The 17,259-nt window shown below is 42.3% G+C and overlaps 1 protein-coding gene across 1 annotated transcript; it reads left to right on the top strand.

Moving 5' to 3' along the window:
* The first annotated feature begins 14,354 nt into the window (after nt 1–14,354).
* On the top strand, nt 14,355–15,344 carry MAGEB17 (MAGE family member B17). The gene has a single exon (XM_090264170.1). The coding sequence runs from the start codon at nt 14,355–14,357 to the stop codon at nt 15,342–15,344; it is 990 nt and encodes a 329-aa protein (XP_090120296.1).
* The last annotated feature ends 1,915 nt before the right edge of the window (nt 15,345–17,259 follow it).

Raw genomic sequence — 17,259 nt, 5'->3', positions numbered from 1 at the left:
TCGCATCTGTTGTCTATGTATCCTCTAAAGACCCTTTGTGAGGCTCAGGAGTGGTGCAGGCAGGTTGAGGAGGGGCCTAAATGGATCACTGTTATGTTTGAAAGGCCCGTCAAGGCTTACCTTTTCCATTTCAACTTGTAAATACTTCTTCTGATATAGAGCGGACTTTACATTTTTTTAGAAAAGGGACCAAATCAAAAGAAGAAGGACCAAATAGAAAATTATTATTTTAAGCATCAAGCCCTGATACACAGGTGTGGCCAATTAAGTCATAGAAACTATATGAAGAACCGAATTTATATAGCAGAGAAATTATACACTGAATGTCCACTTCGTGAAAGACTTCACCTTGTTATTTCTTTGAGCAAGAGATGATGCTTTAAAAATATGATTTGAGTTGTATTTTGGGAATATTGATAATCACAAAGCAAGATACTTCTTTGACACTCATAATATGAAAAGCCAACCTTATGAGAGAGTTTCATATATGAAGGACGGTCCCCAAGTTAATAACACTGGAAGCCAGTTTAAGACAAATTCAAGTGTTGGACACTACTGAGGACATAGGAGAAACACTTGAGATATCATTTTAAGGCAAAAACAACCAAACACATGGACATGTATGTAAAGATCCACATGTGGCTGTGAAGTAATATCTCACATTCTGAATTCTAACTTGATGGAAGTTCTTTGTGCTGTTGTGCCGTTGTCATCAGTTTCACCATAGAAGAAAAATATTTGGGGGGGGGGGTCATTGATCATGATAGTAATTCATCAAACATTATAAGTGCATAAAGTATTTTTTTTTTTTTTGGATTTTCAGTCAAATGTACTTACTTAGATTTGGATGTCCTTGCCTGCTACATTGAAGCAATAGCTTCCTAGAAGGAAAAGAAAGGGTCAAATCTGGGTGAAAAGAGAAAGATGTTACATTTAATGAGTGCTTCACCTGAATTCAGTGGGAGGAAATGAATACAATGTCAGTCATAGGTATTTCTATATGAATATGAATAACACAGTTATGGGGGGCTTAGCTTTAAAAACTGATTAAAAACAGCTAGATATATTTTCAGTTTCTACTTAAGGAGAATATTTACAAAGCAGCCCATGTGCAGAAAAATGTTGGACTTAATGAGTAAAAGGATTTGACTATCTTACTCTAGAAACCTGAATCAAGTTTTTTGTTTCCTGCTTTTCTTTTTTTTTCTCAAGGACAGGCCAATTTAACAGATTGCAAACACGTTAACCCACTTTCAGATGAATACAAATTCTGTATATATGCCCTACTGTGTATACCTTACATCCTGAGACCACTTTGGTTCTGGTCTTCTCTATCCAACTGAGACAGAACAATTAGCTCTCTTTTCCACATGACACGTATTAAAAGATTTTTGTCTCTTGATACAAAGAAGCACTCACTGTCTGCAGAACTTTAGAGGTCAGTACGAAGACCATTGTAAAGATCTGAGTTTACAATTGTATTAGCTGGAGCGAAACCACTTCACTTCTGTCTGCTGCATGCACTTATATACTGGACACACTTGCTTTCCTGGTAGACCACAATTACACTGGACAATTTCAAAAGCAAGACAGGCAATGTAGCTGAAAGAACCAAGCTCTTTAGCTTGACCTTTCACCTCTGGCTCTAGCTAAATGACCTTGGCTATCAATATCCTTTCTCTAGACTCATTTTTTCATCTCTAGAATGAGAGGACAGTGCTACAGTCCCTGCTATTGAGAACATGCTCTGAGTTTTGTCGTTGTTTCTAGTTCTGTGTCTTACACATTTATAGAACACCCTGGCTGGTGTGGCTCAGTTGGTTGGAGTGTTATCCCATAAGCTGAAAGGCTGCAGGTTCAATTCCCAGTCAGGGTACATGCCTGGGTTGTACATACAGTCCACAGTCAGGGTGCATGCAAGAGGCAACCACATCAATGTTTCTCCCACATTGATGTTTCTCTCCCTCTCTGTCCCCCTCCTTTCCCCTCTCTCTAAAATCAATAAACATGTCCTTGGGTGAGGATGAAAGAAAGAAAGAAGGAAAGAAAGAAAGAAAAGAAAAGAAAAGAAAAGAAAGAAAGAAAGAAAGAAAGAAAGAAAGAAAGAAAGAAAGAGAAAGAAAGAAAGAAAGAAAGAAAGGAAGGAAGAAAGAAAGAAAGAAAGAAAGAAAGAAAGAAAGAAAGAAAGAAAGAAAGAAAGAAAGAAAGAAAGAAAGAAAGAAAGAAAGAAGAAAGAAAGAAAGAAAGCATTTATGGAGCCCATCTACTCACAGTTGTCCCCACTTCTGTTACCCTTCTCTTGGCCAATCATTCAACCATCATTCCACATTCACGTCCATATGGAATGGAAGGAGGTGGACTATTCTATAACTGCCAAGGACTCTTTGGAATGATTTGTATGAATGATGTCCCATTAGCTTGTTATGTTTTAGAAGTAGAGCTGAAAGAGACATAAGAAAACACATTGCTCAATTGCCTCATTATACAAAGGGTGCTTTTCCTATTAACCCCTCTTCAGCCTCCAGCCTCCATGCACCTGCTATTTTGAACCACTGCTCCACAATTTTACCCTTGGCTTTCTTCAAAACTTTTGAGTACAGTTTCATTTCTAGTTAGTTGCTAAGGTAAATAGCATTCTGGGTACCTATCATAACATATTGGCATCTCTGATCTATCTTCTTCCAAAGACATTTTGGGTGTAGGACTCATCTTTGGTTACTATCATGACATGGTAACTTTTAACCAAACAATGAAGAGACTGAAGTCTAGGTTTAACCACGTGTCCTTAGGTAAATCCTATAACCTCTTTGAGAGTTAAATGAAAGGGTTGGAGGAAGAATTTGCTGGATAAAACTTTTGTGTGAACAACTGATGGATTGGCGCAAAGCAAATTGCGGTGGACTTAACTGGGCCCTTCTCTTGGTAGGTCAAATTTTTATTTTACCTCAAGAACCTAAAATCACAGTGAGAGAGACCCACACTCCCACGTGGTATCACCTCTCTTCTAGGGTGGAGTATGGCAGAGGCTTAGAACTAAGACATTTCACGGCTGGCTTCCAAAGATAATCACATTTATCACTTATTTCTTTGGCGAGGAAAAAAAAATCAATTTTTACTCTGGAAAACCATCTGTGTTTATTCAATTGACAGACACTACCTTTCACTCTATCTTAAATTGAGCCTCCCTGAGGCAGGCAGCTCAATAGTGATAGATTAAGCAATAAACAAAGCGGTCTTCCCAGCTATGGCTGCTGCTGGCAGGGAAGGTGCCACGGCTGGTAGGGACAATATTCCACAGCAAGGTGATCCTCCCAGCTTGGTGAAGACAAGGCCCCTCCCTGTTGTTGATTTGATGATTCCTATAAATGGGGATGGCTAAGCCGTTTTGTTCTGGCTGTGCTCACTCCCTCACTGAACCTGGCCTTCTGCCTCATTAACAAGTCCTGGATTTCCTGCTTTGCCCTATAAACAATTTGGTTGTATCTTGAAGGATGGAGAACCCTTAGGTAAATAAACAATTTAGAGGCTGCTCACATGAACCGAGCTCAGCTTGTTATGAAGTTATGAAACTGCATGTTGAACAAAAATAACTGAACTTGTCTATAGAACATGGGCACACTTAAGTCACAGTCTTTGTTTATGCCAAAAGTAGCAGTCAGTTATTTGTTTCAAAGTCTATTCATGCACCAAATGGCTTCTGTAATAGATATTAGCTTTGTTTGGGGACTACATGTTGAATGACATCCTCAATCTGTGGATTAAAATGTAGCTAAGTCACTTTGCCTAGAAGCCAGATAGAGATGATCACCCTGAGAACCTGACTATATGAGAGAGGAATGAATAGTATGCACTTGTGTTGTGATGAATGCAAACTTTCTTGTCATTTGGGCCCTTCACATCCACGCCAGGAGGTATTCATTATGAGAGAGTAGCTTAGAATTAACCCTGGGTTCCTGGGAAAAGTGGATCACATTTTGCACATATGTCTAACTTTTGTCTGGATTTTCATGAAAGGTATTAACAGCTGACAACAACAAAATTATTCACTCTCCTGGGACCTGGCTTTGTGTGAGCTATTCAATGAAACCAAGCCCTAACAAGCTCTATTTTGTTCTATATTTGGATGGTCATTCCTCCCAGCCCTCACCCAGATATATATGTTCCTGTGGCTAAATTCCAGCTGAATATATCTAAAGCAATCAACAAATAGCACACTAAGGACAGAATTTTCTCTTGTGAAGCTTCATTTTTAAAACTGCAGTCAGTGGAATTGATCTAAATTTTTAAAAGTTTAAGAGCTCCTGGGTTAACATATTGCATGTGCATGATTAATTTTAGAAATACTTCGCATTTACCTAGTGTCCATGGGGTACAAACACTTTTATACTTATTGTCTCGTCTAATCCAAGCCTCCCCTGCTGACCAAAGAGAGCTGCTTCATATCACTGACTGTGGAGTTTTGCAAATGACATTTACCACTGACCATCTATTATTAGATTAAAAGGCCCATGAAACTATGAGACTGAAACATGGGAAACTGCAGATATTGGACTATATTTGGCCTACAAAAAGGTGATTTCATATGGTTCAACTTAATCTGATTGCGTTCATTTTCATGGCTTGTTCTGTGGTATTAGAGAACAGAAGTGATCATTGCTTTCCCAGTTACAGAATAATCTGTCATCCCCAAAAGCAGGTCTGTTTAACTTGGCACAACAGAATGAACCATGTCATTGTTGGTGTCCCAGGAGAGGCGTAGTGGTGGGAAGAGCATTCTGCGTCATGATGAAGTGGAAAGCTAAGATAAGAAGGGAGATAAGATCCTTGGGAGCAAAAACACAAGCCACAAACACATCGCATCTGTCTGAAACCTGAATGGAGTTCTTTGGCTGTAGAAGTCCTGGAAGAAATGGGCTCAACTTCACCAAGCACCAACGACATGTCAAATGCAGTGCTAAGTATATTGCTACTCATCCTCGCAAGCACCCTAAAGAGTATTGAGATGATGAAGCTGAGGCTTAAGGAGGTTACTTCCTGATCCTAAGGTTGCATGGCACGGTTGAATGGCAGAGCACTAATGTGGACCTAGACCTCTCTTAAGTCCATCCTGCTATTCAGCATTGCTTCCCAACACTAGCTCATGTGAGAAATTAAGTTAACGTACCTAATAGTCCTGTTCCCTACTCTAGATTTTGTCCTAAGGCTTGAACTAGTGATAAAGTCAAAGAATATACACAAAGGTCAATCAAAGATTTTTCTGAGCACCACAGTCAAGGACTCACTGCAGGCAGAGGCTAAAATGAGGCAGGAAGTAGGTGAGTAAGGAAATCCCTTAGCTCAGTTGCCTCCAGAGACACAATTTAGTTGCAACTGGAAGCTCTGGAATAAATCCCACCCTGGTTATGACTAACCAAGGAGAAAAAAATAACCTTGTGCAGAGAGAGGACCCAAGTGAGAACAGTCAATCTAGGCATCCTTCTTTGAATCAGGATTGGAGAAAAGGGTTCAGGAAGAAATGGAAACATCCACTCTCCTCCAAAAGAGTAAGATATGACAGTGGATGGTTTCCCAGAGCCTGGAGACCCAGGCTACCTGAATAACCTCTAACAGAAAAATCTCTCCTGGACTAAGGGACCAAGTCATAAGCTCAGGTTTGAGAGCAAAGCCCAAAATGCTCCATCATAAACCCAGACACCACCATTCTCTACCTGCTCTATACTCACATTTTAGAAGATAAGATTATTTTCTTTTTGTTTCTCCCAATTTAAAGTTTATTTCCAGAGCCATATAAGGACATGGTAGAACTCACATAATTTTATTGTGTTTTAAAAGGATCATTTAAACAGACAGTATAACTTCTCACATTCAACACCTCGTTAATTCCCAGATAAGCTTGGAAATTTTGTTATAACTAAGGATTTCAGTGTCCAAGGTATATTATATAATTTGGGCCTGTTGTGAATCCAAATTTTTTCCTTACTTTGTTTCAGTTTTAGCTATTGATACTGATATATCAATATTGATAATGTACATTGAAAAAGTAAAACTGTATTTCTGTAAAAGATTTTTTTCTATAACCTAGCTTGACCGATTCAAACATGACCTTTCTTGCATCCAAGGCAGCAGAGTTGTGGGTAATGAAATTTGTCCAAATGATGAATTCATTGAGTTGTAAAAATACATGGCACAAACTTGTTTAATGTCATGTTCCGTTTTGTTTTAAATATTAGACCCATATTTTATAAATTATCATTGTACTTGTTACTGTTAACTGTAAATATTTATTGCATTAAAAATGTGCTCTGTGTTAAATATCTCAGAACAAGTTCCAGGTGTGGTACTTAGTATAAATGATGTCATGGCTTGGCTTTGCCTAGACTCCTTAGACTAATGAATAATTTATAAGAAATTCACAATATTAATATGAATGATTCAGATCCTTGTGCAAACTTAACTGTGTGACCATCTACAATTCTATCCATGAAGTGTGCTCATTGATTGTATTTTTATTTTTTTTTTAAATGTTTCCAATGCTTCTATCATGCTGTACATGGTTTGCATGAACTTAAGTCAAATCCAGTGTAATAAGCTGAATATTCAAGTCATAGAAGAAATGTGTTTTATTTCTTAATATAATAAAGCATAATTTATTAAATGGACAGATGCCTGTATTCAGTGCTCAATAAAGATATCTGTTCCATAAGTGTAGTCTGTGGTCATATGCCCTATAATTCCTTGGTTCTGGAACCATCTACATCAGAATCACCCAGGCTGCTTGTGGCAAAATGCAGATTTCCCAATTCCTTATTATGTAGAACATCTGGGGGTGTGACCTGAAAAATCAGTGTTTTAAGCCCTGGCTGGTATGGCTTAGTTGGTTGGAGCATTGTCCCATAAACCAAAGGGTCACAGGTTCAATTCCTAGTCAGGGCACATGCCTAGGTTGTGGGTTTCATCCCTGGTTAGGGCACAAAAGAGAGACAACTGATGGATGTTTCTTGCTCACATAGATGTTTCTCTCTCTGTCTCCCTCCCTCCCCCTCTAAGCATGTCCTCAGGTGAGGATTTCTGAAAAAACTGCATTTTAAAACAAGCACCCCAGGTGATTCCTCAGAACACTAGAGTTTTGTTTACTTAAACTTAAAATATATATTAATATAAAGAACCCATGGACATCGATAGACTATGGAAGTGGGGGGTGGACTGGGTGGAGGGGGGTAAAGGGGAAAAATTGGAACAACTGTAATAGCATAAACAATAAAATACTTTTTAAAATAACAAAAATAAAATATATATTTAACTTTTGAATAAGTAAGCCATTTCATGGTTGAAAATTGAAAGCATAGAAAAGTATTCAGTGATAATTTATCAATTCTGCCTTTTAGGCACATATTAATATTTACCTTACTTATCATTCTAAAAAGACCTGTCAATTTCCAGACTTCTGGCCGAGATGGAGGTTTAGACTGACACGCTCTGTCTCCCTCCACAACTAAGTAGGAATACAACTACCTCAAAATCAAAGATAACCAGTAATTCCAGAAAATAAAACTACATGGAAGCCCAATGTATGAAGTTATAAACCAGCGGTGCTCATCTGGACGGGTAGGAGGGGCGAAAAGGTCGGGCTGTGCTGTCCGCGGTAGCATAGGGGATGGCGGGACAGCTGCGGGACTGCGAGAAACGCCAGGGGAGCAATCCTGGCTGCAGTCCAGACCCTGCAGCTCGCGATTCCAACGCTGGGGAAGGCAGAACCCCATTGCCTTGGTCTGTGAGGCCCAGAGGGCGTGGGGAAGGAGCCTCCTGGTCTCTCAGCGGAGAGTAACTACAGGAATCCATCTTGGACCCCTGCTCCCACACAAAGGGCCACAGAGCGGTAAAAAGGTCGCAGGTCACTGAGTAGTGATGAGTGCACGGGGCTCCACCCCCTACAGCCCGCCCAGGAAGCAAAGGTAAACAGAAAACTGTCAGGATGAAGCAGACCATGATTGCAATCCTGGTGACGCAGCTCACCAGGCAGCAGATGAGGGACCTAACCGATGAGCAAATAAGAAATCTTTCTGAGGCTCAGTTCAGAGCTATAGTCAAAAGGTGACTTACAGAATTAACAAAAGATTTGGAACAAGACGGGGAAGGAATGAAAGCTAGTCACTGAAACAAACAAAAACACATACGAGACAAGTGGCGAGGAAATGAAAACCAGAGATCAAATCAACAAATCGGAACGTAGGGAAGGAACAAACAGTCAACCAGTGCAGAAAGAGGTAACAAAAAGGGAGGAACGCGAGGAGAGGCTCAGAAACTCTGGGACAGCTATAAGTGAACGAACATTCAGATTATAGTATTGCCAGAGGGCAAAGAAGAACTAGAAATAGAAAAATTATGTGAAAAAATAATGAAGCCGAACTCCCCAAACTTGGGGAAGGAAATAGACTTACAGGTCCAGGAAGCACAGAGAGTTCCAGAAAAACTGGAGCCAGGGAGAATCACTCCAAGACACATTATAATCAAATTGTCAAAAATTACAGATAAAGAGAGAATCTTAAAAGCAGCAAGAGAGAGGGAAAGAATTATGTACAAAGGGGTCCCAATTAGACTATCGGCTGATTTCTTAAAGGAGACTCTGCAGGCAAGAAGGGACTGGCAAGAAATATTCAAAGTAATGAAAATCAAAAACCTACAGCCACAGATACTCTATCCAGCGAAACTGTCACTCAGAATAGAAGGGCAGAGAAAGTGCTTCCAGGACAAAGTAAAACTGAAGGAGTCCATTAGATCAAAACCACTATTATATGAGATGTTAAAGGGACTGGTTTAGAAGAAGGAGGATCAAAACTATGAACATTAAACTGAAAACCGCATCACAACAACCAACAACAGAAGCTAGGGAATCGAAACAAAGGCAAACTAAGTAGGTAATGAGAGTGGAAAAGAATTATAGGTATGGGGAACATACTGGGGGGAGGTCAGCAGGGAGGGGTAAGGGGGTAAGGGAGGGAAATGGTACAGGAATTAAGAAACATAGTAGGAGGAAACGGAGTAGACAGGAAGAGGATGAGAAGAACTATATGCGCAACCAACGGACATGGACTAAAAAGGGGGGATAACTTGAGGGAGGGGGTCACTGGGTGGAGGGGAGCAGAGGGAAAATAAATTGGGACAACTGTAACAGTATAATCAATAAAACATTAAAAAAATAATAATAAAAAATAAAAAGACCTGTCAATTTCCATTTGCAGTACACAGAGTCTATCATTAACGGTAAAAATGCATTCCTATGCCGGCGCTAATTTTGCAACTGTACACGGATTCCCTTCTAATGTGCTGTGAGCTGGTGAGCATCTTGAGAAGGTTGATAAGGTGTGAGTGTCCAAATAGTGGTCGGTGTCTGTAAGAGGCTATGTCCGATTTGCAAACCCAAACTGTAGGGAAAGTACCTGAACTAACAGCACCAGCTAATGTTGACATAACTCACCATTATTAAAAAATAATGCCTCCTCCAAACATGAGTGAAAGTAACCATGGCTCCCTGACCTATAACAATGGACAGGTGGGCCTTCTGAGAGGGCTTTAATTCACCTCAATCACTGTAGGTGGTCACGCTTCTTCTAAGGCACCTTAGTCTGTTCAGGCTACTATATAACAAAAAGATCATCGACTGCGTAGCTTATAAACAAAAATATTTATTTCTCATACTTCTGGTTGCTGGGAAGTCTGAGATCAAGGTATAGGCAGGTTCAGTGTCTGATAAGAGCCCATTTTCTGGTTCAGAGATCGCGCCTTCTCACTGGGTCTCATACAGTGGAAGGGGTAGGGGAACTTTCTGAGACTGCTCTTATAAGGGCACAAATCTCATTCATGAGGACCCCACCCACATGACCTCATCACTTCCCAAAAGCCCCATCTCCTCATACCATCACCTAGGTGGCTAGGATTTCAACATATGAATGGTGGGGGGGGGGGATAACCACAAGTAATCCACAACATGAGAGTTCACTTTAATTAGATAAAAAGCTGGTAAAAGACAAGCAAAGAGAAAAGTTAGCTTTTTCATGCACAGCCCCCCAAATGGCTTATTTACAACAAAACTACTCATACATTATCTCACTCATACCAGTCTTATATCTCTTAATTCATTTTTCTTCTCCTTATTCTAAAATGTATCTCAGGCCATAAAAAGAAAGACAGGGCACTAAGTATTGGAATTGGAACACACAAACAGAGCAATAAGAACACCAATATAAATGTGTAGTATGAATAAAGAAAAAAAGATAATGTAGGTAACCCCTATCTAACATGGTTGTTAGGTTCCTAACAAATGCCATGTACATGAAACAAAGAACTAGTACAAAAAGGGGGGTCAGGTTCCAAAATTTTAAAAACATACTATTATATTTTTATAAGTAAGAGAAGTATCTTCATTAAAGCAATTTTCATAAAAATATTACATATTAATATGAACTAAGTAATGTTTCTTCGTCATCACTACTAAGCTCCATTAATAGAATGTGTTTTCTTTTTGACAAGATATCCTCATCCTCTGAACTTTCTTCAGCATTATTTTGATTTCTGTTCTCTACTTTTTGCAAAAAATCTGTTATTTTAGATTGCTTGCTTTTAGCTGAGAGATCTTTATAAATTTCATTATATGGTGCTATAGCACTTTTGAAGTTCTCTCTTTTTTTTAAAATAATTTGTTTGTTTGTTTGTTTTTAGAGAGAGGGGAAAGGAGAAAGAGAGGGAGAGAAACATCACTGTGTGGTTGCCTCTCACTTGTGCCCCCAGCTGGGGACCTGACATACAACCTAGTCATGTGTCCTGACTGGGAATCGAACCAGCGACACTTGGCTCAAAGGCTGACAGCTCAGTCCACTGAGCCACAGCAGCCAGGGCTGAAGTTCTCTCTTAAACTTTGTGTTCCTTTCAGTGCAAGGCTCTTCATTTAAGAAATATGACTAACTGTTCGGCTAAGTCTAGGCCTTTTTTTACACTTTTTAGAGTAAACTGATATGACATACGTGCTCAAATGAAAAATGTTAAATGAGTTATCTTTTGCTCTTAAAAGCTTTTATCAATTCCAGTATTGTACGGGGATTTCCCTAATTTCGTGTTATACAGGAGTTTTCCCCAATTTTCTAACCGTGTTTGAGCGAAGCCATGATATAGAAGTACTGTGTTATATGGGGGGTGACCATATGATCACCTACATACGAAATGTCAGATCACCTGAAATAGGAGCTCACAAAATTATGCGTCTCCACCCACGTCCTGTAGAAAGTCAACCTATTAGAACTGAAGTTACATAAGAGGTTACGTCTGGTTGGTGAAGAGAAGGAAGGGATCATTAATTTTTCTCTGGTAGCCCACCACCCGTCCGTGGTTTCTTGCCTAGAACTACAGCTTCCTCACCTCTCATAACTCCAGAACAAGGAAGCGTTTTCTGCTCAACAGTTTGAAGCGATATGGCATTTCCCAGGAAGTCTTTGATGAAAGAGACAAGAGCCACCAGCCTATGGCTTTCCGAGACCTATAGAGTCCCTAGCGGGCCTAAAACATGGGGTTCCTATACCAACGGAAGTCTGGAACAGTTGTAGCTGGATCCAGCTTACATTGACATTTCATTCTGTATTCCCAGGGGGTGAGGACCTCAGGTCCTCGAAGAGAGGAGCCCCAGTACTAGTCTGGTGTCAAGGTGATGAACTTTTAGGAAGGAATGTGGGAATTACCCACACTCGAACAGAGGAAACGTCACAAAGTTCCGTCCCCTCCTCACGACCTGAGAGGTCAAGGCAGAATTGTGACATTGAGGAAGATCCTCATTTCCGCCTGTGTGGCCGGAGGGAGAGGAGTGGGCTGCAATTCTTCAGAGGGAGGAGAAGCAGGAAGTAACAGGAATCAAGGTGAGGTAATAGGCTAGTGATATTAAGGAAGTGCCCCAGCGGAGAGGGTCACATACTCCCTGAGGTCTGTTGTTAGTCTAAGCCCAACAGAGCGCTCAGCTCAGGGACTCCTCATTTCTGCCTGGAGGACGTAACTGGGGGAGGGCCTCCGTAGAAGGAGATCAGCCCAGATGTGCAGAGATGTGCAGAGCGAGGAGTTTGGGCCCTACCCGGAGGTCAGTTGAGAACCCTTAATACTAAAGAGAAGAACTCTACCCCAAACAGAAGGTGGCTCGGAGCCCCGCCCCTGCCATCGGGCATGAAACTCTGAGTCAGATGCGATTAGTCCTCACTTTCCCCTCTAGGGACTCAAGGACGATGTGAAATCGGTGCATGCAAATCAGTGCGCGCAGGACTGCAGGCTGCGATTGTTATCTTCGAGATTCCGTAGAGCCGCCCCTGCCGACAGCTGTTTGAGACCCCTATAGCGGCCGTGGCCGGATGTACCTCACTGACTTCCGCCTGGGACATACTGTGAGGGGAAGAACTTCGTCTGGGAGATATTGCCTCCATTTGGCGGACAGCTGACTTCAAGAAGTGGTCACGTATCAAGGTAAGGACCCTAAATGTGAACTGAAGTGACGATCCTGCCCATAACCAAGGGAAGCCTCAGAATTGGGCTTACTTATGCGTGGAGGGCGCCATGGAGCGGGGGGGTGGGGGTGGGGTGGGGTTGGGGGGGGGCCCTTGTTCTCACTAGGGCTGCCACAGTTCTGTTGAAGGAGGAAACCTGGGCCCTAACTGGAGTCCTGGTGAGACCCTGAGTGCTGGGTGGTGGTGGGGGACCTCTCCTTCAAAAGAAGGGGGACCAGGACTGGGAGCACCAGGCAAAGCTCACCAGATGCCTTGTTCCCCTACTGCATTTCGCGTGATCAAAGGAACTCAGTTCCGTTTGACGCTGATGGAACCAGATCAACAGAAGGAGGAGTCCAAGGCTTTGATAAATATCAGTGGGGTCCCAAGCAGCCCTACCCTGATGCTAGCCCTTGTAGGCCCCATACAACCTCAGCAGTTACTCCTTGGAGGTCCCGTGCAGTCTTGACCAGATGTGGCTCAGGCTCACTCTGTCACTCAGAAGGTGAGGATTTTGGTGCAAGAGGTACAAACTCCAGTCAGTGGATGCTGGGCCTTTAGGACTAGTTAAGTATTTAGGTGAAGACTCGGAATACGGACTGACGCATAACCACCCAGTTCCCCACCCCTCCTGGCTCTGGGAAGATCCCAGCCTGACCTGCATTCTAATGCCTCCACAGGGCCCTCAGGGCACAGGCTGGCCAGGACGACAGAAGCCCCGTGGGGTCCTCCGACAGTACCTTAAAGGACACTTATTCCTTTTTTTAAAAAAACTGCTCTTTTGCTGTTTTCATATTTAATTTTATGTAAATTATACACAACAGCTATGGTGCTCTCTGTTGCTCTTTTCACTTCCTAGATGACCCCATTATTTGCCCAGTTTTCCCAAGTGCCATCTTGGATTTTCCTCTCCCCTACTGATCTCAAAGTCCCACCCCCCTAGGAGAAATACCACTCCCACTCCTCTTTGCTGGTCATCAATTGTCCGTTGCCAGGATTACAATGACAGTCACCTCATTCATTTCCCTAATTCTCCAATCTATACTTTACAAAGGTTTTATTTATTTAATTTTAGAGAGAGGGGAAGGGAGAAAGAGGGAGAGAAGCATCGATGTGCAATAGACCTAGCCTGCAAACCAGTCATGTGCCCTGACCAGGACTCAAACTGCCAACCTTTCAGACACAGGCCAGTGCTCAATCCACTGGGCCACGCCAGCCACAGTTCCCTAATTTCCCAATCTTCACAAAAATCTTTAGAAAATCCCTGCTTAATACTTTCTTCTGGCTTCAGGTATTCTTAGAGCAAAATCAAAATTTCTTTATATAATTTACAAAAAACCCTTGTGATTTGGCCCCCACTGACCTCTCCAGCCTCATGTCTCTTCCTGCCATTCCTGCTTCATTTGCTTTGTTCCACCTATGGAGAGCTTTCATTTTCTCTCTTAATAGACCTTTTCACAGACTGTTCCAGAGAGGCCTCTTTTTTTTTTTTTTTCTTTTTTTTTAATTAAATAACTTGTTTATATATTTTTAGAGAGAGGGGAAAGGAGAAAGAGAGGGAGAGAAACATCGCTGTGTGGTTGCCTCTCACTCACGCCCCCAACTGGGGACCTGGCGTGCAACCTAGTCATGTGCCCTGACTGGGAATCGAACCGGTGACACTTGGCTTGCAGGCCGTCACTCAATCCACTGAGCCACAGCAGCCAGGGCCAGAGGGGCCTTTTTAAAGCCACAATGGCATCTCCTTGTGGAAGGTACTCATACCCTCTTATCCTCCTCCTCCAGGTGTTTGTGTCACTTGCCTTCCTGTCACACTCCGGCCTGCTGTTCCTAACCACAGTCATGCCTCGTGGTAAGAAGAGTAAGCTTCGTGCTCGTGAGAAGCGCCACCAGTTCCAAGGTCAGGACCAGGGTCTTGGGGCTGCTCAGGCCACTGCAGCAGGAGAAGAAGAGTCTCCCTCGTCGCCCTCACTTGTGTCTGGGGGTGTGCCCCCCAGCTCCCCTGCTGCAGGCACTCCACAAAAGCCTCAGAGAGCCATGGCCTCTAGCTTTCCTGATGCTAGTTCCTGTGCAAGTTCTAGCAAAGGTGCCAAGAGCCAAAGGGAAAAAAATCCAAGTTCCTCCCAGGCCTCACCCTCCTCAGAGAGCTCTATCAAAGATCTTCTGGAGGAAAAAATAAGCATGTTAGTGCACGTTTTGGTACAAAAGTACCAAATGAAAGAGCACATTACGAAGGAAGAAATGCTGAAGATTATCAACAAGAAGTACAAGAAACACTTTCCTGAAATCTTCCAGAGAGCTGCTGAGCGCATAGAGATGGCCTTTGGCCTTGACCTGAAGGAAGTCGACCCCATACGTCACTCTTATATCCTTGTCAGCAAACTGAATCTTTCTAACGAAGGAAGTTTGAGCAGTGATGACATGGGCTTTCCCAAGAATGGAATCCTGATGCCTCTTCTGGGTGCAATCTTCTTCAATGGCAACAGTATCCCTGAGGAGGATATGTGGAAATTCCTGAATATGATGGGGCTCTACGCTGGGAGGAAGCACTTCATCTTTGGGGAGCCCTGGAAGCTCATCACCACAGATTTTGTGCAGCAAAAGTTGCTGGAGTACCGGCAGGTGCCCAACAGTGATCCTCCACGCTACGAATTCCTATGGGGCCCAAGAGCCCACGCTGAAACCAGCAAGATGAAAGTCCTGGAATATTGGGCCAAAGTTATTCGTAAGGTTCCCAGTGCCTTCCAGGTACAGTATGAGGAGGCGTTGAGGGATGAGGAAGAACGAGCCCAAGCCAGAGCTGCAGCCAGGGCCCGCTCCTCCCAGCACTAGTGAAGTCTGTGGCAGAGTCCTCACCTTGAAGTTGAAAAGGGCCCTCAAGCTTCTCAGGAGCTGGGGGCAGGGTGGGGCTGGAGAGAGCACAATTTGTCTCTCCTTTGTGTTTCTGTTTTCATTGTAATTTACAGATTTACTTTTTTCCTGTATTTTTCCAATGTGTTCCTTTTAAAAAGGCTTATTTAGATTCAGAGTCTGAGCTTATGAATAACACAACTCACACATTATTAAGTTTGTGAGTAATAGTTTTGCATTTTTTAAAAACAAATTGATAATCCTTGCATGTTTTATTGTGGTCCAGTACCAGAACACAGAGCATTTGATAAGAATTTTCTTTAAAATGTAAAAGAACCTCACAATGAAATAGTGATAATGAAATAGGGATAATGAAATAGAGATAAAAGTAAAAGGTGGCTAATTATTCAATTTCCTCATTCCTCTTACCCTTTCTAAAAGATATACACCTGGATTTGCTTAACTTATTCAAGAATGTGGGAGAAATTAAATTGTCATAAATTAGAACTCTTGTGCTCTGTCTCTTTTGTTCCCCAAACATGAATTGAGTGTCTGCTCTTTGGAAGGCATCATGTTAATTATTCTGGGGATGTGTAGAAAAAGAAGATTCAGCCCCTGCCAATAACATTTAAAGCACAGGGGAAGCTCTCATAGAAGGAGCATGGTGAGAGCCACACTCAACCTTAAAGGCCAATAAACAGAAGGGATAAGGAGGAAGTTCCGGACAAGAGCAGTCCAGCATAAACACCCCAGTACAAGGGGCTGGCCCACTTTGTCCTTGCCTGGGAGGCGGAGGTACCTAGACTGTCCCATAAAAGGGAACCTAAGTATGGCATTTTTCTGTGTGATATGGCGAACTCTAAGCAAAGGCTGGATCTTTGGTGGAGTTGGATGAATGAAAATGGGGATGAGTGAAATGCATGGAGCTGTCAGGGAAGGAAGGTTTTTGGTCCTTTGCATACCTTTAGTAGCCTCACAGTGCATCTGAAGAACTCTATTTCATGCTTACATCAAATGACTGATCACTAACGCAGTAATATTACTTAGTTTTATTTACTAAGCAGCAGTTTGGTTGATTTTTTTTTTCTTCCTAGAACATTGCTTATTCTCTGACCCTTCCTTGATTAGAAAATAAATAAATAAATAAATAAAGCCTCACTATGGTACATGGTATTGTCTGAGGTCAAAATAATGATGGCAAAAAACAAATGAGCAAAATAGAACCAGTGGCATGTAAACAATGGACAGCCTGACAGGGGCCGGGCGGGGGGGGGGGGGGGGGAGAAGTAGGGAAAGAAGGGGAAGGTCTAGTCAAGGAACGGGTATAAATGACCCATGGACATGGACAACTGGGTGGGGACTGAATGTGGAAGAGGGGCAGGGGTGGGTGGGGTGGAGAAGGGGGGAGCAATGGGGGGGGGAATTGGGACAACATTAAAAGAACAATAATAAAAGAAGGCAAAAAAATATATATCAATATTTGCCCGGCACTGTGCTGGGTTCACAGCATTCATTCAATACATCTGCCAGTCCTAGAAGACAGGGCCTAGCATACCTGCTTTACCCATGAAGAGTCAGAGGCTCATGGACTCGGCTAATATGCCTGAGTTCACATGGCTGGTAAGTAGCAGAGCCAGTACTAAACCCATAGGATGTATTCGTTCAGAGCCACACAGCCCCACTCCTCCCAGCCTGATGCAGATACTGTATGTCACAACACACGTATCCTTTCACTACTTGGGGTGTTTCTCAGGCAATAAAAAGATGGCTCTGGGTAGTAACTACTTGTTTGGAATACACAGCCAGAGCAATACAAATGTCAAAAGAAGTGGGTGGTATAAAGAAAGAGAAAAATATTCAGTGACAATACGATCACCTACGTATGCAATGCCCGATT

Source organism: Furipterus horrens, unplaced genomic scaffold (assembly GCF_987537825.1).
Source record: "Furipterus horrens unplaced genomic scaffold, mFurHor1.1.pri manual_scaffold_17, whole genome shotgun sequence".
NCBI lineage: Eukaryota > Metazoa > Chordata > Mammalia > Chiroptera > Furipteridae > Furipterus > Furipterus horrens.
Note: the sequence above shows the minus strand (reverse complement) of the source record. Positions and strands in the feature narration are given on the sequence as shown.

Excerpts from the sequence above, each read along its gene's own strand:
- MAGEB17 (XM_090264170.1), top strand. The coding sequence starts at position 14,355 with ATGCCTCGTGGTAAGAAGAGTAAGCTTCGTGCTCGTGAGAAGCGCCAC.